At 35.8% G+C, this 23,967-nt stretch overlaps 1 protein-coding gene across 29 annotated transcripts in view; it reads right to left on the bottom strand.

Moving 5' to 3' along the window:
* Positions 1-23,967, bottom strand: part of EPB41 (erythrocyte membrane protein band 4.1) — a 202,403-nt gene that overhangs the window by 31,095 nt on the left and 147,341 nt on the right. For 7 of the 29 annotated variants that reach the window (XM_059917090.1, XM_059917026.1, XM_059917016.1 and 4 more), the window contains 4 exons: positions 22,719-22,781; positions 18,134-18,310; positions 16,306-16,356; positions 14,858-14,968 (listed from right to left, as the gene is read on the bottom strand). In XM_059917090.1, coding sequence (XP_059773073.1) covers positions 14,858-14,968; positions 16,306-16,356; positions 18,134-18,310; positions 22,719-22,781 — 402 coding nt within the window. Of the gene's footprint in view, positions 1-12,952; positions 14,969-15,777; positions 15,922-16,305; positions 16,357-18,133; positions 18,311-22,718; positions 22,782-23,773; positions 23,816-23,967 lie in introns of those variants that run through there. The other 22 variants (XM_059916986.1, XM_059917045.1, XM_059916997.1 and 19 more) reach the window with 12 other exon arrangements.

Raw genomic sequence — 23,967 nt, 5'->3', positions numbered from 1 at the left:
ATGAATAAACATATGACTGCGTCTGCACCACCCACAGTGACAGATAAAATTGAGATCTGATGTGCTGCTTGTCTGGCCTGATGCAGGATCTATAAGAAGGATGCTACAATAGAAAGACCAGTTGCCTGTATAAAGTACCACAAGGCTGTCTAGTTGGTTTCAAGAATATGAGAAGGGGGACTTCCCTGGTGGCGTAGTGGTTAAGAATCTGCCTGCCAATTCAGGGGACACGGGTTCGATCCCTGGTCTGGGAAGATCCCACATGCTACGGAGCAACTAAGCCTGTGTGCCACAACTACTGAGCCTGTGCTCTAGAGCCCGTGAGCCACAACTACTGAGCCCGTGCCACAACTACTGAAGCCTGCACGCTCTAGGGCCCCTGCTCCGCAACAAAGAGAAGCCACTGCAATGAGAAGCCTGTGCACCGCAACAAAAGAGTAGCCCCCGCTCGCCACAAGTAGAGAAAGCCTGCGCTCAGCAACGAAGACCCAAGGCAGCCAAAAATTAATTAATTAATTAATTTTTTAATAAAAGGATATGAGAAGGAAGAATGTTAGATCAATATTTAAGTGAGCAGGAACATTATTTGATTGAAAATTCTCAATTTTACTTAAAAAGTCAATGGTTCCTGCTAAGTATGATAATTCAGAAATCAAGAGATTTTTTTTTTCCCTAAAGGCTTTCTCTTGAAAATGACTTATTCGAACGGATTATGTCACAGGAACATCAAACCCTGAGTATGTATGTGACTTTGTGAGTTATAAATAACCTCTCCCTTGACTTAGGGATTACAGATATCATTAAGAGCAGGATATGGGTGTTTTATAGGTATTTTGCTGCTACTCCATTAAATGCAATCCAGAGTCTTTCGTTTTAGGTTATTTTTGAAGGAAGGGATTTATATATTTGAAGAGACTATTGAGAGAAGTACAGTTATACTGACAAGACTCTCTTATCCTATAAGCAACACAATAAAAATAAATCCTGAAAATCTTTCTAAAATTTTGCTACATAAGCAAGAGCCATATAAGTTTTTTTCTGGAGGGCCTATGTGGTAATTTTCCCCACACACATTTTGTCCTTGTTCCTTGCTTAATGAAGTCCAATTTTACCTTTAGATGGCAATAGGAAAACAATTCCTTTCTCTGTCAAAAAAAAAAAGAAAAGGAACCTGCTATTGTCTCATTTTATCTTCCTATACATTAAAATCCTGAGTAGGCAGTTAAGGACCAAATGAAGAACAGCAGCTCTTTCCCTGCCAACCTTGTCATATGATTTCAGGGACATACTTTCATTTCAGGACCATGATTAGATTGTTGGAATAAGGGAAGAAGGCAAAAATGCTAACTTCAAAGACTAAATCCCCCTCTTAATAATATGCTATGTTTTATTTCTTATCAATTTAAAAATTATATTTTCCAATGTGTGTAATTATATACATGAAAAAGACGTCAAGGTATACTAAAATATCAGTAGGGGTAGGATTGCAAATAATTTAATTTCTTTCTTTGTGTTTTTCTGTATTTCCCAACCTTTTTAAAATGAATATGCATTACCTTTGTAATAAAAATGCTATTAAATAATTTTTCTTATGTAGGCTTTTACACTGGTTTCATAATGAAGTGATCTGTAAAACCCGAAGAGTCTGGTAAACAATTTATGAAGGAAGTGCTGATAAATCCTTAATATCCTCCAGGCCTTTGAAAACAGTTAAAAATAAACCTTAATGGTTTCCTAAATGAAAAAGTAGTTAATGGAAAGAATGATAAGAAATGTCAGTAACTGGTAAATAGTATAAAAATTCTCTTTTATATGGAGAATATAATATAAAACTGTAGTAATTTAGTGAGTGGATTTTGAAAGTCAAAGTCAAGGATGATGGACAATCTATCTGAGTGGAGAAGAAATAGCTCAAATTTAAGGTGTAGCTTCGTTACATTTTGTTTAATGCTTTCTGATTTAGAAATGGCAGGGATATTCTCAGGAATATGACTAAAAATATGTTTGTATCTGTGAGTTGTCACAGAGTTTCTGTGAATTTCTTATTAGACATCTGCCTCTGAAACAGTCAAGACACTTAAGGAAACTTATCACTCTCTTGCCAAAGTCATGATAGCAACTGGGAATATAAAATATTAAAGTATCCAAGACCTGATTTGAACATTAACTCTAGATTAGTGATATAGACTATAGATAAACACTATCATACTTCACACCAGAAGGCTTTATATTTCTTGTGTGTGTGTGGTTTTTTGTTTGTTTGTTTTGATTTGTTTTGGCTGAGTGCCCTACACCTCAGGCTGAGACCTTCTTTTACTGAAATTAAGTATAAGACAGCAGAATGAAATGACCAAATTCAATAAATAGTTGTTTAATCGCCACCTCAGAAGAGAATCCTCTTTTAGGTGCTTTTGAGATAAATAAAAGAAGGCAGTGAACCATTTTCCAGGGTACTTAGATTTAGCTGAATGAAGGTATTAACAATGATATGTACAGATAGCAGTTAAATATGTCTGCATAATAAACTCAGGGCTGTGTGGTGGTTGGGCAATGGTGGAACCCTGGGGAGAAAGCAAACTTTTATCAGAGCTGGTCAGTAAGCTTAATTACAATGTCTTGTTATTTTTTGTGCCTTCTCACATATTATAACATTACACTAAACACTGAAATGAGCCAGTCAACAATGTTACTGAGTCCACCATTAGCAGAATTAGACAGCTGACAGAACAATTTTAAAAGAAGGAAGAAAATACAGTGATATCAGTTACAAAGCTAACTTCTAATGAGAGTCTTGGAATCCATATATGTTTAATATTAAGTTTTCAGAAAAATCCTTTTCCTTCATATTCTACTCAGTATTTTCAAAGATCTATTTTTAGAATACCTGTGAAAATTTTATCATCATATATATATGCATGTTCAAACAGACATTATAGACAAATTAATAAATATGGGTTTTCTTACTTGCTGAAATTATACAAGGCAAATTTTAAGAGAAGGGCAATTAACATGCTAAGGTAACATTTTATTTTATCAAAATGACTATGACTAAATTGAGAAGCAGGAAACACAAATGATGATTGCAAAAGAATTTTCTTAGTTTGGCCAGACCAAAATACAAATTCTCTCACTAAATTACATAAATATCCTGTCTTAACCCACTTTACCAGCGCCATCTTAAATAGTCTCAAACATTCCCTTCCAAATCAGCAAGAGTTTCACTTTTACATAAATACACTTAGAGGCTCGAGCACAGAAAACCAAAAATACTTTCTTTGATGAAGAACAAATAATTATTAGAATTATAAAATGTCATTTGGTTTGATGACAAGGTGTTTTTGGTTTGTTTGCTTTTGGACACCAATCTAATTTTCCTCAGACCTGGGACTTGAGGTTTGATTTAATGAATGGGAATTTGAACTACTGATCTATTTAAATATCCCCAATAAATACGTAAAGGAAACAACTATTTTCTTCTAAAAAATTCAATTCTTTTTATTGAATGATTTTTAAACCAGGAACTAGATTATCCCCAAGGCCAAACAAAAGCCCTGAGACTCTCTGTCTCAACAATAGGAAAGACCTCATTTCTTATTCCCCATCTTCTGGTTCCTACTGACTGAAAGATCCTATTTCAGGTTCTGGGACATTCTGTGAAACAACCTGAGGGATTTAAGGCAAGTTAAGGGCAGTCCAGTATTAATAAATCAACTCATTAGTGGTTTGGGGATCTTAGAGCACCACTGTTAATACCTAGTTTTATAAGTCATTAGAGCCTCACAAATTCCAACCCTCTCCTTAATTCACTTTCTGTAACCTTCATCACATTTTCACTTGGGGACTAAGTGACTTAGGATATAGCTGTGTCATAACAGAATATCACTGGACTGAAACATCAAAGATCTGGATTTAGCTCCAGTTCTCTCACTTAAAAACTGCTTTTTCTTAAGTAGGTCCCTGAGCCGCTCTGAGACTCAATTTTATCACATAAAGCAAGAACACCACTACCTACCCGATATGGCTACTGTGAGGGTTAACTGTGCAGAGTGTTCAAAATGAAGTGCTAAGCAAATACTAGATATTATTCGTCTTTATACTATATTTCTTAAAATATTACTTTTTGCAAAGGAACATGAACCAGAACCAGTCCTTATGGAAGTTAGTGTTTCTTGAGTATCCAAATTAGCCAACCCTATGGATTTAACTAAGGCTGGTCTTCCAGCTTAGCGCGTTCTGACCCAGGTTCTCACTATATTTTAGAGGACATTACCAGGTAGAACTTAGAAGAAAAAAACTGTGATAAAAGATAAGAACTAAAATTGATACACTATGAGGATATTTAATTATTCCTGAGCCAAGATTCTCATGAAGAACACTGGATAGGCCATTTTTAATAGTTTTGAGAACATTTCTGATTAGTCACAAAATTTACAATCATTTTAAAGCTTAATAGATTTATTGCTGTTTCTAAGCCCAAAGCATATCTTTTTATGCTACGACCCACAGATTCTGCTTCCAGAAATTCCTAAATTTTCTGTAAAAAGAGACTCTGAGATTTAGCATACTATCTCTATAGTCACTTTACCCAATGGAACCCTAAATCCACCACATCTCTTAAACTACCATTGGTTTTCACATTCTCTTCATTCTATTTTGCCATTCAGTCAAGTAAACTGAGAGTTAGGACTAGCCTCGGAAATACTGCTTAACGATATGATCGGCTCTGTAATGTCACCATTATCTTTGCAATGACTCTGTGGCCTATGGAAATGCAAATACCTCAGGGAAAGTTAATACATTAAACTTTTATCCGTGTTCCTGTATGTCAGGAAAAACGGGTTTGGGGATTCGTTAGGCTTATATAATTTAAAAAAATAAGTTTTGATTAAAAAAATAAGTTTTGATAAGAAAAAAGGAGTGAGCAGAAGGTGGCAGTGGGATTAAGGGGGAGGGGTGTGCACAGACACATATACACCCACAGAGCACATTACCCTTGCTTTGCAAACCCCGTAAGAAATGCTTTGTACTGCAAATGCCCACAGAACCAGCAGGAATCGAGGTTATCTTGCTAAGCACAGAAGGAAGATACCCAGCAGAAGAGTCCAGCTCCTGGTTCTTAACTAAAGTAAACAATAAATATTACAGTCACTTAAATTATCAAGATGTATTTAAATAATACCCCCAAATGGTCTGCAACATGCAAACTAAAAAATGTAGTAGACTCCAATCCTGATAAGATCAGTTAATTGCGAGTGCTTTGTTTCCACATACTTCTCTCTAACAAAACAAGGCAAGTTTATGTCTCAGCAAAGACTGGCTTTAAGTGCCTTGGGAAAAAGCTCTAAAAAACGAAATACATGTCTTTATACATTTACTATATTATCGATATTTGTAATCTTATTCCTATTTTGAAAAATTAATAATATCGGTGTTTCCCTTGGTTATAAAATAACGCTAACCCGGTGATTTTTTTTTTTTTTTTTAATTTGTTAAGTTAAAACAAATGCTTTTAAAGGGGCACTTGCAATAAGAGATAAATCAGATGTGGTAATGGCTTCTTTTGTAAAAGCCATGTGTAAACAGCACATAAAGATGACAGGTCAAGCAGCAGTAACCCATTCTTCAGCCGAAAAAGGAAACAAACGAAGAAAGGAGAACAAAAATTACCAAAAAGAAAAACATCCCCTGGCCCCTCCACCCCCAAAACCTTCATAAATAATAGTTTTGATACACTTTTGGTGGAAAACTCAGGCCAACTGGCAGTTTAGAAAAGGACATTAGAATCACAAATGCTCAAGATGGGGATAAACTAACAACAGAGTAACCACGTGGCTAGCAAAAGACGATTTTAAAATTCTATCTTTCCTCTCTAGTGTGTCATTCTTAATCATGCAATACATTTCTCTTCAGTCTAAATTTTCTCTCTTGGCTATATCTTCCCCTACTTTTTTTTTTTTTTTTTTTTTTTTAAATAAAGTTGGTATGCTACTGGTCCCTGGCTAGAAGTACGTCTTTATAGTGCTCACTAGCTTCTCCACAAAACTTGAGTCATTTTCATTGTCCATTGCTATTCTCTGGCATATAAAAATTACATCTGGATAAAGGAGCTTACTTAGGAAGACGCTGGCCTTTATTAAATTACGGTTGGTAAAATTGCCTATTTTAGGAAAATCAAAATCATTCTATAATGCAGCCTTTTACAAATGCCAGCAAATGGAATTTGCCAATGACAATTATCCTTCAAACATAGTTTTCATCATTTCCTAAATAGTGCTGTTATTAGATTATCCCCAGAATAGGTGAATGAAAAAGCAAACAGCTGTAAAATCAGTGCCTGATGCAAAATTTTAACTATTAAATAATAGAAAATTTTGCCTTAACACTGCACTCACCAGCAAGGATTCCACAGATCAAATGAGTGTTCTCAAACCTGAATAGAGCTATAGAAATCAAAGTGATTGAGCATATATGAAAAGTTATACTAAACATGTCTAGGAGACCAGACATGACCAGTCAAGTTTATTTCATTATACTAAGAAGGGTTGAGTTGAAGAGATGGAGATGGAAAGGAAGGGGCTATAACCAGCACAAAAACTCTGATCATTTAGTATGGAACACAATTAAATACACTTGGCAGGATTTCTCAGAAGTCCCAATTCCAAAAATGATTAAAGCCATAGTAAGCACTTAAGGCAAATATTATACCCCAATTTGATATCTAGAAAATAGCACCTTGATTCCACAGAACTATATACAACAGAAAACGATGACTAGATATTAATTAGCTGTGTCTTCTCTTCCCAAAAAATCGTATAATAGTGAAAGGGTTTTCCATGTTAACACTTCCAATAAATTCCTAAAAGGAATGTGGCTTTGGAGAAACACTACAAAATTTTGTATTACTCAGACATGGCAACAAGGTACATAATTTGTGCTAGTAAACAGACCACTTCAAAATGTGGAGTGTTGGTTTTAAGTAATCACCTGGATGATACAATAGAATCTAGAACTGTGAGAGTAAGATAAGAGATAAGGTTCACCAAGGTGAAGTAAGAGATTAAGCAGTGGACCTTCTGTTAATTCCACATTATAGGAGCAGCTCTCCTCACGCCCCGCATATCCACACCCACTCCATCCTCACTCTTCAATATGATCAGAGAGGCATTAATAACTACTAATTTGTAGAGTGCTTCTTTTTAAAACAAAAAACAACAAAAACAGACAAATTCAGCATATTAAAAATGCTTCTAACAGATGTGACAATTACATGTGTTGTAGTGACTGATTAAGTGGGTTAGAAAAAAATTATTTTTAAAACTTCGTATAAATAAGTCAAATAGTTCCAAAGCTGATTTAAAACATTAATACTCTCAGTAGTGAACGCATGTGCATAAGTTGTCTCTGTTTTAGGACTGAGCATAAGACAATTACTGGGCCACCCAGAAGAGTGAAAATATGGGAAAAACAAGAGAATTTTTCTAGAAAGACTGGCTGACAATATCTCTTGCTGATCTGCTGAAGCAGAGGTTCCTTCCCCCCCTTTTTTGGTAGTGGGTCTGTCTATGTGCAGCATTCCTGACTCATTTCCTTAATGATTAGTAGCAACCAGAATCAGATTTGCAATAAGATTTATTCGTAATAATTTTACATATTAACAAAGCAAATAACATGAGAAAAATATCAAAGAAAATCTTCCAAAAAGAGAAGTTCTTAGCAGATTTCTTTATGCTTAAATATCTTGCTCAACTGCTAATGAATAAACAATTTATTCAACCGTGTATCATAGCTAAAGGATCCTGGACCAGGGGGAAAGGAACATAGATTTAGGAATGTGTTAGAAAGCACCTCCCAAAGCTAATTACAGATCAAGGAATCCTTCAGAACACAACAGTCAACTAGGGAGCAAAGACACCTCCGAAAGTACATAACTTTATTTTATTCTGACTTCTTGGTAAATACTGCCCAAATCAGCCCTGAAGTAGGGAACTCCTCTCAGAGAAATCTTTATTTTGAAAGAGGAACCCTTCTAAAACGTTTCCCTTAGATATCCAACCTTAAATTTATACACTATGGTGTACCAAAAATTTAGAGTGAAAATCATTTCACTTTCTTTACCATGTTCATTAGATATCTCTAAAACCCGGCTAAAGAGAAGGTGAATTTGGGAATTGTTTCTTTATTCCTTAGGGGGAGATAGAGGCAGACCCTTAAAAACCAAAAAGAACAAAGGGGTTAGCTGGATTTGTCGCTGAACATGTTAAGAGCACAGTTAACACAGAACAATTTGGAAACTGACAGAGGCAGGTGTGTTGTGGTGGTAAAGATATTTTAGATTATCGTTCAGGTGTACCCTGGCTGCCAGATAAATAGGAATGAGTGCCTTGTCTTTTGTTTTCCATTTCTAACCCTAAACAAGACCAAAAATACTTCAACACTGAATGAAGATGTTAAGATTGTGACTACAACTCTTCGAAACAGTACAAAGGCAGAAAATCTAACTGATCAGTTCTCTGTCTCTCTAGACCTATAAGAGGGGTCAGCAGCCTACAGCCAGCAGCCAAATCCAGCCCTTTCCTTGCTTCTGTACGGCTATGAGCTAAGAATGGTTTTACATTTTTAAACGGTTGGGAAAGAAATAGAAAAATATTTAGTGACACATACAAATTATATGAAACTCAGATTTCAGTGTCCACAAATAAAGTTTGACTGGAACATATTCATGTTTCTTTGTTTATTTATTGTCAATGCTGCTTTTACTCTACAATGGCAACGCTGAGTACTTTTGACAGAGACTATATGGACTGCAAAGCCTAAAATAGTTATTATCTGGTCCTTTACAGAAAAAGTTTGTCAACCCCTGGTCTATCTGACATACAAAACTCTTGATACCACAAGAGTTTGATACATTTGGTGTTTTTATATCATATAAAACACAAGACAAATGTATCAAACTGCTCTCTGAAATGTATTTTAGATAAACGCAAAATGTCAAATAACAGGTTCTCTTCATGGTATCACACTCCAAGATGTATTTACACATATAAACAAGTACCCTGGTCTCGATAATACATTTTATAGTGAAAACAGTTGATTGTTAGTGTGGTAAATGGATAAGAGCTTTTAATTGAATCAAATTACAAGACATTAACAAGAGAGACTGACACCTATCGTAGAAGTATATGTAGATTCTTTGAATAAACCAAGGACCATACTACAGGATTAATAGGAGAGACAGTGGCTTCCGGGCCGTATATGGGTTTTTTGGGCTACCTGCATGTACTGATAGGGCATGGGGTGATTACTTTGGCACAAACTTGTGTCCTAATACAAGAGATTCTAAGTGAAAAGTTAGACTTTATCCATTACCATGTTACTAATTCTTTAATTCAATTTAACAAATATTAATTATTCATTATATATCTGAGATACAAAGGTATCTTTGGCAAACAAAGATAGATAAAACAAGGCTTCACACCTCTGAGAATCTCACAGTTTTGAGGAGACAGGCAAAACTAAAAGAGATGGATTAACATTTCAAATTTTTAATATCACTTTTTCTAGTGGGGCTCTAAGTCAAAATCAGAATGTTAAACAGAAAGTAAGTTTCCATAACTGTATCATATCAAAGTGGTATAAATCAGATCACGTGGGGGCTATTATAGAGGATGTAAAGGTTAGCCAGGCTGTCAGAGAAGGCAAGCAAAGTTAGAATGCAGGCTCTGGTGGTATGCTGCTTCAGGATATAATGGCAATACAATCTTGTCAACAGATTCTGGGCTACAAGAAGTTTCCAAAGCTACAAAACTATCCCACCCCCTCCCCCAACTCCTTTATCTAAAAAACAAACAAAAAACCCCAAGTGCCTGTGTGATCTATGAAGAAGCTAGGATTTCCAGGAATTCCAAAATGTTCTTTTAGAGAGGGCAAGTCATTGGGTAGGGACATAAAACTGAATAAACCATAGTGAAGCAACCAATGGGCAACGGAGCCAGAAAGAAAAAGAGCTGATAAAACAAGAAAAGCTAGAAAAAGAAAGGAAGAAAGCAGAAGGATAACATGCTAGGAGGGAGACTGGGACAGAACTGGATATCAGATGGTAAGTTATCTGAGGGCAAGAACTGTGACTAATTGCAACGTGAGAGTTACTTTTAACTATGGTGAAGACCTTATAATGTGGAAGATAGAAAATTCTTCAGAATGCCTCCATTCAGAACCAAGAAGTGAAAGCTACAGGGAAACAGACTTTGACTTAATACATGAATGATTAATATCTAAAAATCTGGGATGTCGAAAGACATAATGTGCTATATCTTGGGAGATGTTTAATCACAGGCTGGGAGACCACTTGGTCTCTGAATCTCTAAATGATACTGTACAGAAGAATCAAGCATTGGAGGGGAGAGGAGGTGGATTGGGGGCCTATCCAATCCTAAAATTCTGATAATGCTGCCTCTTTGCAACCCATCCCTGCAATACATTGATTGCCCTAGAGGGCAATGAATAAAGAACGGATAGCAGTAACCATGTTTTTCCTTTAATTCTTATTCTCTGTGTTTTGTTGAGATAGGATTCTATACATATGGAGACTCTTCTTTAAAGAGACAGAACTAAACTGCATCCTTTATTGATTTGGGGGACCTGAAAAGATAGTTGGAACTCTATGCCTTCCTACCTCCTTTAATCTTTAAGATTAGATTTATTCTGTTATTTACCCCAAACAGGATTTTGACTATGATAAAGGGGAGGGTTACCCTCTAGGATATCAATCACAAAAGATTAGAAAAGCATTCCTCACGTAGATGTTTCCTCAACAATCTGTCATCTGTACATTTGGTTAGGCTATTATTAAAGTTATTTAGCTTTCATCCTTTATTTCTGATCTGTGGGAGTAATAAACTACTCTACTTTCTCTTCTCTTTATTTTTCAAGTTCTAGTATGAAAGGAAATTCGTTTACAAAATGAAATACTCCATGAATTTGTAATTGCTGATCACAGCTACCCCTCTTCCTGTTCCAGCCTAACTTTATATGGCTTTCTTACTTTAACAACAACTTCTTAACCGTTTCAGGTGTCCATTCCTAAGGTCCACACCAACATGTTTCTTTTTGCATCATGTTCTGATGCAGTAAAAAGGAGATCCAAGGGCATGAGGGATAACAGCAGCAGAAAGGAGCCAGGCTTACTGATACTATTCCCTACAGTGTAGAGGAGGCAGATGGAGCTATCCCACAGATAAGAATAAGGAGTTGTCTCCATTTCTACTACCAAAATTACAAGCAACAGGGCTCGTTTGAGTGCAGTGAAAAAAAGCAAAACTTCCATGTGTAATAGAAACAATATAATAGTCTTCCGCAATGTGATAGAGAATGCTGTAAAAAAGTTTGGGATTTTATAATTTCTATGAAGACGAACAGAAGAGAAGGAAACTTGGTAGAAAAGTTCTATATATCTTTACTATTCTCAATACTCTTGGCAAGAAAAAAGCAACAATGAGAAAGTGTCTCATATTAGTTTTGAATTTTCTGTCTTCCTTTTGTAAATACATGATCACTAGGTAAAGCCTAAATATAAATTTTGATTGGTAATGCCTTCAAAAAATAACCAAACCTCTAATGTGTAGGATGTCTTACATACTTTTCTATAGGAAATACTACAGTAGTGACTTAGGAATGTAGGAAGAATTGAATTGGCTTATATCCACAGAAATTTCAGAGTAAAACTTACAATAATATTTAATAGAAAGAAATGTACTAGGATCTAGGATGGCAACGAAATCTAGGCCACAGATAATCACTAGTCTCATGTTAGTCAACAGAGTCAATATCTTCTCCCTTCAAAACTTTTACCAAAGATAGAAACAAGTAGTAGAATTGACCCATGCAAACTGAATCTCCTTCATAATCCATGCATTAGCATAAGAATATGGCTAAAAGATAGGTCCAAAATATAGAGGCTGGATTTATCTTCCAGTATGGTCCACTCTAAAATACCATATGGGTAAGATGAATTGCTTAAGAGTACAAGGAATTTTTAACTTTAGTAGTTTTAAGTGTTTGGTCAAATATCAATACAGAGTAGATGGAAATCAACACAGCTATTTAATTGCTTACTTCTTTTTTTAAAAATCCAGGAAGTTAATGTGTTTGTTTTTTTAATTTCCAGTCCCCAAAAGACCAAGAATTTAATGACAACCAGAGCTTCTGGTTCCTGGAACATGTTACAGATTCATTCTCATGAGGTAGGTTTGTCTCTACGTTACTAGGTGGAAATCTGGGCACCAAGTAGTTAAGTGAACTTCTCAGAGTCACCGTAGAAATGACTAATAGCAAAACCAAGGCAAAAACCCCAGACTTTTTACTGGTCTGTAACGATACCTTTAGTCCAAATTGTTTTCCACTCATCAACCTGCTGTTAAGAAGCTGAACCAGGGTAAAACCAACACACAGTTATTTGGATCTGTCTCTGGTACCAAGAATGAAATGAGATGTGAAAGGGAAACCAAGACTATTTACAGCTTTATGTTATACATATTGGCAGCAGTGTAAAATATTTTTCCTCTGATAACTGTGATGGGCATATTTTTTGAGCCTGCATTGGCCAGCTTATTAGTCCAATTCAAAGTATCAGCCCTTCCCCTCTCAACCATTCTCACCCTATTAACAGAAGAAAGGGCCTCTCCTTTGATCATCAGTAAGGACCTCTGAGGGCTCCTGCTTCACTTCAGAAAACCGAAAAGTATTGTTGGCTTACACTAGACTTTTAATGGACTTGAAATAACTCCAATACAAAGGGAAACAAAACTCAAGGGGACATTTACAATAATAATTAATAAAATGCTATGTACATGGATGAAAACTGGAAATATAATCTGAAACAGTTATAAAAGTATCAACAAAATCCTAAGATTATTTCCTTTTTAGTTTTTTGAAAAAAATTCAAAAGTATCTAACCAATGCCATAGTTCTGTTATTTCATAAGGAAAGCTCTCATATCTCTATTTCACAGATAAAGGGGAGTACTGATGACGATCACTTTCTGTGTTAAAGAATGGTTCTGCAATATTTCAGGTTAATTTGAGGTCTCTTTTTTCTTATTATGAGTGAATCAATAAATATGCTTAATTACAAAATATTTCTTATAAACAGACATAGCCTGTGACATGAAAGATATACCAGATTTAAAATTTTAACCTGCATCTCACTTCTTTCCCATCTTTTTGGATAGCCTATAATAACAGAGTAGCAGTTTTCAGGAAATACCAGAGAATTATTTCTACATGTCTCCAGAGAAGATAGAATAATAATAGTGGCTGTTGAAGGACAAAAGATTCTTGGCTTTAGGGTTCTCGTTTTTTGCTCTAAGACACCGTCATCTTAAAAACAAAAAGTCTTGTTTAGAAGTTACATCAGCTGGAAGTGTTGAGAAGTAAAGTGCAATAATCTCAGTTTGATAACTCTAGGAACTCAGATTTCAAAACAAATATTTGAGACAACATTAACCAAATCATCCATATTGGTACATTCAAGCGCCATAAAAAGCAAACTACATGCAAGATTTCATTAATACTGAGGGGAAAAAAACCCCAACAGGTTAGGTATCCGAGTTGTGTTGTGAAGAGAGAGCACACGCATATTTACTTCAGGTAAGCCTTAAAAATCAACATGGAAACAGAAGACACATACTTGTCACGACAGAACCTCAGCTCACAAGGCCGTCGATGAAAAACAATTGATTTCAACACACATGTAAGAATAAACAAGTCCAAGGTCTATCAGAAAAACAAAATGTATCGATATCTATTTTAAGCTTATCATAATGGCTAAATATTGCTTCTAGCAATATAATTACTTAACTCGTAAAGAAGTAACACAGTATTTTAATTCAGAGAAGGGTATGTTTATGTACAGACCTTAAAGAAATTTGTTATTCCAGGACTTTTAAAGATGGGCAGAGTAGTCTGGAAAATTCAGCCCTGGCTGGAGGCTAAAGGGCACCAGCACCATTTTCCTTAAACCATCAACATTATACTTGTGAAAAATGCATTTAACCTTTGCAGATCTCTTCTATACACCAGGCAGGATAAAGTTGTTTGTTCCTGTACGTCTCAGAAATACACATAAGAAGGCCACAGAAGTCAAAAGCCCTTTTCCAAAAAAGGCTTTGTATATATTGGTTTGATATCTCAAGAAAAGGAGTGGTTATAGATTCACAGATTAAAATGTATCATTTTAAGGCTTTTGAAAGGTTAGCAACTTGAATTTTTTTCTTAAACTACAGAGCCCATGCCCCACAAATAACTATCGAAGATTAGGAAAATATTCCATCAAATGTTTCTACAGGATATCCTGCTTTCTGTGAAACACCAGAGAGGAGGACATAGCAACAGTGAACAATAAGAACATGCAGGATAAAAGAGTTAAAGCTTTTGGGGAAAGTACCAACCTGCCATATGGGTAAATCAGATTTGCCTAAACTTGTTAAACTTTGGTGAGGAAAACTGGCTTGAGCAATCCATTGCTACTCCTTTGTACCCCATGATATATATTCTACAAAGAGTAACATTTTATTGACAGAAAAATGATCACAGACTCTCCCTTAGGACAGTGAACTGTCAAGATCAGAGGGCATCACACAGGAGATAACACAGGAGAAGCGAACAACAAAGTTCAATGGTTTTAGTCTTGACATTTCAGATGAGCACCCGTTTTCCGATCACAGAAAGACCAACCACCAGACAGCCAATGCAAGAACCACGAGAAGAGACATCACAAAAGGAATACGAGGAGATGAAAAAGTACTAGAGTAGAGGTGGCACTTTTTGAGAAACTTGTGATCCTCAGGGATTGGAATAGAAACCTTGGGAAGAATTTCTTCATTTTCTTGCTGGGGCAAGGCGCTTTCAGTAGATCTCTCTTGCCTTTTAATTTTCTCTTCATCCTGCACTAACAGAGCACGTTCCTGTGTCTGCTTTCACGGTAGAAGATCAAGAAAGACAGAGAAAGATGAACAAAATGACAGATGGAAAATGCTCAAAAATGATACTTGGGGATGTGCAAAGGATTTGGGAAGATCTTTTGGACACTGTATTTTACTTTACTTTGGCAATTATACTGGCAAAGTTTCTATAACACAGTAGGGTACTCAATAGGTAACTGAATGAATGAATGAAGAGTAGAAGTCCTCAAAGTTCAAGGAATCACTGGACTTCCTTAGTTACAGTATTTATTCCTCCTTTAAGGATATTCACACAAATTTTCGGTCATTTCTCATTGCTTTGGTGCTGCCAATTTGTCTTAGATCAATTGGGCAAAGCCAATAATGAAGGATTCTTCTTGCCATCAGAAAAGTTACTTTTATTACAAATAGAATGGCAGAATATAAAATGTTATCCTCATATCTCTTCATATGGACTTAGAAAACTGCAACAGTTCATTCAGTATGGCAATTAGATTTTGCTCAAGGGAATAAAAATCCTAATCCTATACATTTCTAAGACTGCAAAAGAAAAACGAAAGTATAAAAGTTTATACGAGCCTCCAAGGTCTACCAGAAAAAAAAAACCAAAAACCATAAACCAAACTCCCACAAATCTCAACAATTACAAACTCCCTTCTCCCTTCAGAATCATGATTTAAAATAATAATAACGACCATCATGAAGGTTTATACAACACATTAAGCAAATGGTTTTGATACTTTTAAGGAAAATTATTTTTTTCCAGTTGTCCAATTGAGAAATTTTTCTCCCCTGGCAATTTCTGTACTCTGCCATCCAGTCAAGACAGATGTTTTCTATGAAAGGAAAAACTTGGCTCTAAGTTCTCTTAGTTGAGCCAGCCTTCTCTGATCTGTTTGGAAGTTCAACACTGGTTCTTTGCACACCCCTAAGTGATACGTATCAGGGAGAAAGTAGCTGGGGGACTGGTCAGCAAAAAAAGGAAAAAAGGAAAAGAAAGGATGCAAAATTATAATGATTTTTAAAAGAAAATAAGGGGGAGAAGAAAGACAACATAAAAAGAATAGGGTACAATTAAATTCGTTTTTCTCTCCGAATACATATTTATATCTTCATGCAGCTTTTCAACCAGCCATGCGCCAAAATAAGCAAATTGAAAGCTGCAAAATGCAGCAGCGAAAAAGTTATGTGTTAGGTCAAAAGGCGGTGAGTGTGAATTTACTAGTATAGCCAAAAGAAAAAAAAAAATCACTGAGCAGCTGCTGATCAGTTCTGGGGGAATTTTCTGCTTAGTGCCATGACAAGAGCAAATTCTGATTGAGAAGCACAAGTCATAACAGCAGCATTACCTCTGGCCCACCAACCTTTCTTTCCGAGGGAAGGACAGAGGTTTTCTTCACCTGGTCATACACAAATTATATAAAATTCAGTTGCCTTGCAATGCAACAACAATGCTGTCAAAGGTGGCAGAGGTATCCCCAGAGAACAAAAATATTGTCCTAATTATTAAAGAAAAAGTAAGATACGCCAGGAAGTAGAATTATCCTATATAAAAGGTTACCACAATATAGTTCTTACTTATTGCATTACTCATTTAGAGGGGTAATATCATAACCCTAGAGCTAAAGTACTCCCTATTGATCTAATTTAATTTATAAAAGTCATTTCTTTAAAGTTCACAGAATGAAACAGCCATTCCCAAAACTAGCCCTGAGATGGTTTCTGAAGGGTTTCTATTAAGACACAAGATATTTTCTGGAAATGGAGACTGGTTCAAATTTACCAAACCTCATCCAAGAGGGTACTAAGTTACTTCTCCAAAGTAGCTGAGCATCTTTTATTACTTGCACAGAATCAAAAAGAAAACTTCTAGAAAATATGCAGTTATGGTTTGTGGATAGGGTTAGCCAGGCGAGGTAGCAACAAGTGCTTTATCAGGGAGCCATAGACTTATAGAAAGCAGTCACTGTCTCAGTTCAGGGTATATGCTCCAGATTTGGGATACAGAACTAATGTCCACTTAGATCAGAGAGTGGAGGCTGAGAGGACAGTGAATAAGAACAACTGCATCCTATCAACCCTGGTAACTCTCTCTCCCTGCCCATCATTCAGGAATTCTCCAGCCTTCTTGGTGAAGCTGGTCCAACTCTATTTGGAGAATTGTTAGCCAATTTTAATCACGTTTTGAAAAATATAAAATGTATCCTTTGTGAACCAACTTTTATTATCTTCTCCAGTTCCAGAAACTAAACAGTAAGTTGGATAGTTTACCATGAACTCTGAATATAAAAACAAATTTTAAAAAAATTATTAAGACATCACTTTACCTTTCTTAACTAGAATTGCTATTGTTTTGGGAGGAAACAAGCATATAATTTTAAAATCATTACACTCACTCATTGAGTCACTGTGACTATTTATATACATACTTAACCTGTATAGGGTAAAGGATAAGTAAAGAATTTTTGAATATGTGCTCAAGGTAACTTTTAAGATATTCTCATTACACAGATTCAGGTGTAGGATCTCTAAAATAGGTAATGACAACAATAATAGAAAAAGAACAGCCTCTAAAAGGTATCTCTTCCTCTAATTGTGACTATCTTATAAAACAGTGTATTAAAAGCTTGATGTTACTCATAAAGATAAAATAAATCAATAGTTCTTCTAAAACTGAAATACAATCATTAATACTTGGTATTCTGCATTCTCTGGCTGAGGTCTCCTTGGTTTATTACATAATTGTGGTCAACCATTCCAGACATTTCTAAGTTGTGCAAATGTTCAAACAAAGTTTTTTAAAAATGCCTATCCCTTTCCAAATTTTGACCTTACTAAATTTAGTAAACTCTCTGGTCCTTGAAGGCACAGTTTGAACATGAAGTTCCACTGGCTCATGGTCCATTTGTAAACATACACTAGGCAGAAGCATGCAGCTGCAGAGACAGTTCTCAGGGCCCAGTCATCGACTGGTAGCTCCAAATGGCCCCCATAACTGGACTGAGTAGTCCATATGACTTAAAACAAGTGTTTGATTATGAATGCTTTAAAGCTGGAATGAATTGGTAAGACACCAAAGCTAACTTTCAGCTCTAAACTTTCAGATACAGATTATCAATATACAAAAGCATTTATCTCACTCATTCTCACAATTGGTCACATGGACAAAGTACTCACTCCTTCTCCTGTAGGGATTTGCCCATTGATGTTAAGTGTTCGAAAGGGAGAGTGAGTGGATAAGCGTTTATCCCATTCACTAGGCCGTGGTTCTGGTACAGATTCCATGAAGTTCTTTTTCAGCTCACTGATGCTGGCATGATGTTTTTTGATCTCTTCTTGACTTTTGTCTAAATCCTATAGTTGAAAGGACAAAGATGCAAAACAATAAATATTCAGGGAAAAAAAACACCACCAAGGGGAGCCCATCATAGACTATGGGCACTGGTAGAAAATACACCACATCCAAGATAGATGTTATTAATCCATAAATTACATTCAAATTATAAATATACAATATGGTATATTTGCTTTTTTTTTTTAACACAGTGCTTTTCTTGGAAGCAGTGAAGCATCGTAACCCTATAGCTCTTAGCAGTTATATAACCTATAAAGAGCGCACTCCTTAATTTTACAACTCTTCTTCCCATTACGACACAGCACTAGATCTCAACTCCTCATCCCAAGCAGGTAATCCCACAACTCAATTAGCCTCAGCTTGATAGGAACTGATTTAGGCTCAGCTCAGGCAGGATGGAGATAGCAATAGAGAGAGAGAAACTGTTAAACGAAGGACATGGTGAAAGATTCAACTCCCACCATAGGTTGCCTTGCCTTGGTGAGTTGCAACTGTACAGTATCCCTCTATTTCTACCTGGAGATAGTTTTGCTTTCTTATCACTAGGTGACTGTTGCTGGGTTTTGGTAAACAGGAATAGCCCTTTCTCGATACAAAAATTTATTACTGAAATTCCTGGCTCAAGCCTCCAGAGCAAGTGGTTACTATCTCTGAATAATTACTCAGGGGTATATAATATAATGGATTTTTTTTTTTCTTTGTCAATACTATCCACACACACTAAAAGCCTTAAGTTTTGCAGCTTCTGACAGCTTCACTTCATCCCTCAGTACCATTCAAACCATCTTCCAGTAACCGTCAATGGATGGGGAGTGATTTAATAAGAACTTGTCATATACCTTATATGTCTCCCTGACAACTTAAAATAACTAAACTGTTCCAGCAGATGTGACTACTGGACAACTAGGGGGAAGCTCTCACAGGCGATATTCCAGGGAGAAATGATCAAAACTAGGCTAACAAAGCTGGAAATAATATGAGAAATAACATTCAAGTTTATGTAACAGGAGGCATAAACCAACTTTCAAGAGACTTGGCCAGAAATGATCTGGGAAATACAACGTGAAGACAAAAACTCAAATGTTCTTGGTCCAACATATTTCTTCAAAAAAAACCTCAAAAGATCTATACTTGAAATCAAAACATGTGGGAGCCTGTCACTTGATGACTGCTAAAAATTCTGTGTTTATTATATATCAAGGCAGCTCTGTATCCAAGAAAAGCATAATACTAAATATATCTCCTAATATGCTGTGTGAATTTGGGGATTAGTCTTTTTTTTTTTTGGCTCCGTGGGAAACAGCCTCATTTGGTGTTGGGGGTGGGGGAAAGGAATTCATTTTAAATAAAAATTTGTTTTAAAAGTTTTTCCTGAGGCAATATAGGCTGCAATTAAGTAAATTTTTTTCAAAAGCAATGTCTAAGAGAAAACAGTATAGGAAAAAGAATCAGTGAGGCATATGACACAATTTTGATTCTGGAGATATTCATTCAGAAAATTCATTTAATAGTCTATTCTTTTTATTTTTGCAAGACTGAATGATGTTTATGCGCTTTGAGATCAGTCAGAGAGAAAACTAACCCAAAAAGGGCAATCCTGTAGCTCCCCCATAAGAGTACCTCTTGCCTGCTGGGATGAAATGTGAGTATAGCTCAAGAATATGGGCTTCACCATGGGGAAACAACAGTTTGCACTTTTGTTCTAGCTGAAAGCAAGAAAAGCATGTTTACTAGCTAAAGAAAAGCAGGAACAAGGTCAGTCAAAGACTCAGTAGTAGGCTGAACAACTGAGACCCATCAGGCATGGAAGGCTCTGTGACCTAGCTCCTGACAAAATCAAATCTGCTTGGGCCAAGAACTAAACGTATTTGGGAGGGTTAAAGGTGAGAATGGAGCAAAAAAAAAATGATCAAGAGAGGCTATGATAAAACCATAACTCTCTGGGTTATTAGCCTCTTACTATAAAAGAGTGGTGATTTGTTACTTGTCCTGCCTAGCTTTTGATTGGCTTGGAACCTGAGAAAATAAATGTTTCAAGAAAATCAGCAGCTTCTGAGGGAGCTTTCTCCATCCTTCTTAGCTGGCTCTGTTGGAAACCTGTGGGGGCACAGAGTTAAATTAAGATCTCAAAGGGACCTGTTCCAAATAGAATTTGTCACAGACACTTGCTACAGGTTCTCATTGGGAGATGGAGGAGGAAACGGTAGATCTAAAAATGAACTCGACCTTATTTGTGCCAGAACAAAGCATTAGTGGGGGTGGGGTAGGAGTAGGGGGAGGAGGGAATGCTTTAAAAAAAATCTGCTAGAGTGACAGATAACTTGAGAGAACTTCCCTAAGCGGGGGGAAAAAACTTTTACAATACTAGAGAATGACGGTTAGCCAAACTACTTTGGCTGTTTTCAGATTAGACACTTTCTGATGCCTATCATCCTATAATTTTAGCAGCAATCAAACCAAACACTTAATTAAATAGAAAATATTCTCAAAAGATAGTTAGTAGTTTTAATTTTCAAACACACACTTATTTAGAAATCCCCTCTCATGGCTGTCAATGAAATACTGGGAAAAACGTATCACACACAAGGACTTTGTGAGTCTCAGAAGCCATAACACACCTCATTGAACAAAGGACAAATATATGATTGGTACTGCAGGTTCCAGTTAAGAGGCAGAATTACAGATGGACAAGTCAAGAAATAGGCATGTTTGGAATTGGGAGATGTTACATTGCTGAGTATAAGGAGATCAACTGATATCTGTTATTCTCCCTAATCTCAGAAGCGGAACCATTCAGGTCTAGTTTCAGCTATGCGCTAAAGCAAAGAGATCTAGTTACCAAGTCTGAAATATCCTAGGGTCCAGCCTAAGAAAACTTCATGTTACATGAGGTAAACATATATAAAACACTTGGTATTGTGCCTACCACACAGTACATGATTAATGAAAACTGGCCATAATTTTTATTTTTATCAAAGTACCTTATACCTAGCAGGCACTCAAAATATATGTATTGACAAAGAATAGATGACGTTAAGTAATTACTGGATGCTATTAGAGTTCTATCTAAAAAAGTTTCTTCAAACATCCCCTTTAATAATATTTACCGTTACATATGTTCATCTTTCAGGTCTCAGCTTAAGTGTTACCTCTTCATAGACAACTTCCCTGTCCATCTTATTTAGAGCAGGTCCTTTTTATTAGCACAGCATACTATTTCCCTTTCATAGCTTTTATAATAACTTGTAATCATTTTATCAGTATTTGTTTACTTATTGTTTCTCTCTTCCATTTGCCCCTACATTGGATGCTTCCTGAAGGCAAGAACGATTTATCATCTTCCTATATAGTTACATTTCCTTTATACTTGAGTTAAATCCCTGATGTCAGAATTTATACCCATTTCTTTTGGTTCTGTCTTGAGTGGAGTTGTAAGATAATTAGGTCATTAGCTTCCAGGTAAGAGTTTCTGATGTGTAAACATGGCCTGTTTTTTCACAGAATAACTCCAATTTCCTTAATTTTTCCTCACAGAGTTCCTCTAATCTTCTAGTTAGTTTTATATTTCCTTATCCCGTGTGGAGCCTGAAACTAGAAAAGTATACTAATATAGGCTTGGTGAAAATCTGACCGATACTGAATACAATGGGAAAATGACCTTACAATTCCTACAGCACATAGTATGTTGCTATTTCCGAATGGGAAAAAAAAAAGTATAGTTTAATAGATTTAGATGGACCCTAACACAAATCCTAGCTTTACTGATTTACCAGCTCTATAACCACAAGGAAATTAATTTCTCTTAGCCTCAACTTTCTCTTTAAAATAAAAATTCCATACCTGTAGGCTTGTTTTATAATTAAACTATCTTATATCATACTAACTACTCATTAAATGCTAGCCTCCCTTCTTTCCTTCCTGTATCTTACTTTTTTTTCCCCTGACTATTCTTCTGTCATTTTTTGGTATCCTCAAAAATTTAAGTCCATTTTGAATTGTGATCATTTCTCCTATTTTTCCACATTCTCCTGATTCAGAAGATGAAAAAATTGTATAAATTTGATGCTTGAAACATACAGGAGTTTATACTCTTGGACAATTCAAGGAACTTTTAAACAGTTATGTAGTTCTTTCTAGAAGTGGGTAAAACAATGGAACCATGGGATGCTGAGGTAGTCCCAATCATATATTTTTTAGATATGTATGAGAGATGGAAACTAAAGAGTCAGAAGTAGAGATGGTTGCATATCTTCATGTTTACCAACATGTAAAAGCATTTTAAACCTAAAATTCTCTCATGCAATGGCATGCAAAACCAAACGCAGCATAGAAAGAAGAAAGGGGATCAGCAAAGAACGCAGAAGGTTACAGGCAACCAACTGAAATAAGCTTCAAGTTCATACAAACCTCCAACATTAAATTGCTATGTCTGATATAAATGTTTTCACCATCTAGTCTCTCTCTCTTTTTCTGTGAAAATGAAAGAGGGAAAAACAGAAAAGCATAAAAAATTAAAATGTTGTTCTTGCGCGAAAAAACTGCAAATTGGCAAACCAAAAAAATATTTAAAATTAAATGTCCATAGCGCAGCATATGCCAACATGAAATGGTCACAGAACCACAAGGACACACAGAGGACATGATTACCACTAGAAAATGGATGACATTCTTCATGAATGATGGAAGAATGCGACGATGTTATTTAAATAGACAGTGCTCCTGGCTTCATTGGCTTCTTACATAACAAGCTGCTTTATGTTCCTCTTTGAGCTGTTTGAGGGTCATCTTAAAATGCATGACTTTAAGAAGCCTTGACTCTCCGTGTTCCATGGAGTAGGGAAATGCTTTAAAACATTATTTAGCGTTTTGGACATTATTTCAAACTTAGTAATACTGCAGGTACGTACAGCTCTAATATCTTCCACAAGAAAGATCTAAGGGCATTTTATACATGGTCAATCAATACTCTATTCAGTAAGAACTGATTCATCCTACTCTATGGTTGGGAAGAATGAGACACAGAACAGCCAAACCCATAATTATTAGCAATACTGGGAGTTGCTGCTATGATGGTTTCCATAATAAATATGCATAAAATATTGTCAACGATTCCAAGCATATGGTACCACTGTGAAATATTTCTTATAAAGTTTAAATATAAAGGATAGATTTGGCCTTCACTAATTATTTCATTGTGTTTAAAAAGATATTTTCCTACTGGAAAGTTTATTTTAATGAAATTTTTCAATATATAGTATAGGATTATAATTTCTTTGGTATACATATGTGTGTATGTATATGCATATATATACATAACATGTGTATATGTATACCTGCTATTTGAAAGTAATTTCGGATTAAGAGAAATCAATGAAAAGAATGGATCACTGTCTTTTTAATGCACTTTGAAAGTCAGCATGGGTGATGGTAAAGTGATTTTGTGAAAGTGAAAAATGGCTAACCTTCCTCATTCTTATCAGATCTTCAGTTTTTTCTGCAAGCTTCTGTTTTGCCATTATTAAAAAAAGAAAGAAAAATGACAAAATATTGGCTCATTGAAGTTTTTTTGAACCTTCAGCTTATAATTTTTTTTTAAGGAGCAGGGAGTGGGAGGGAAGAAAAAATTGGGGAGGGAGGGGAAAAGGAATAAGTGGCC

Source organism: Balaenoptera ricei, chromosome 1 (assembly GCF_028023285.1).
Source record: "Balaenoptera ricei isolate mBalRic1 chromosome 1, mBalRic1.hap2, whole genome shotgun sequence".
Taxonomy (NCBI): domain Eukaryota; kingdom Metazoa; phylum Chordata; class Mammalia; order Artiodactyla; family Balaenopteridae; genus Balaenoptera; species Balaenoptera ricei.
This window is presented reverse-complemented; position numbering and strand designations above follow the sequence as displayed.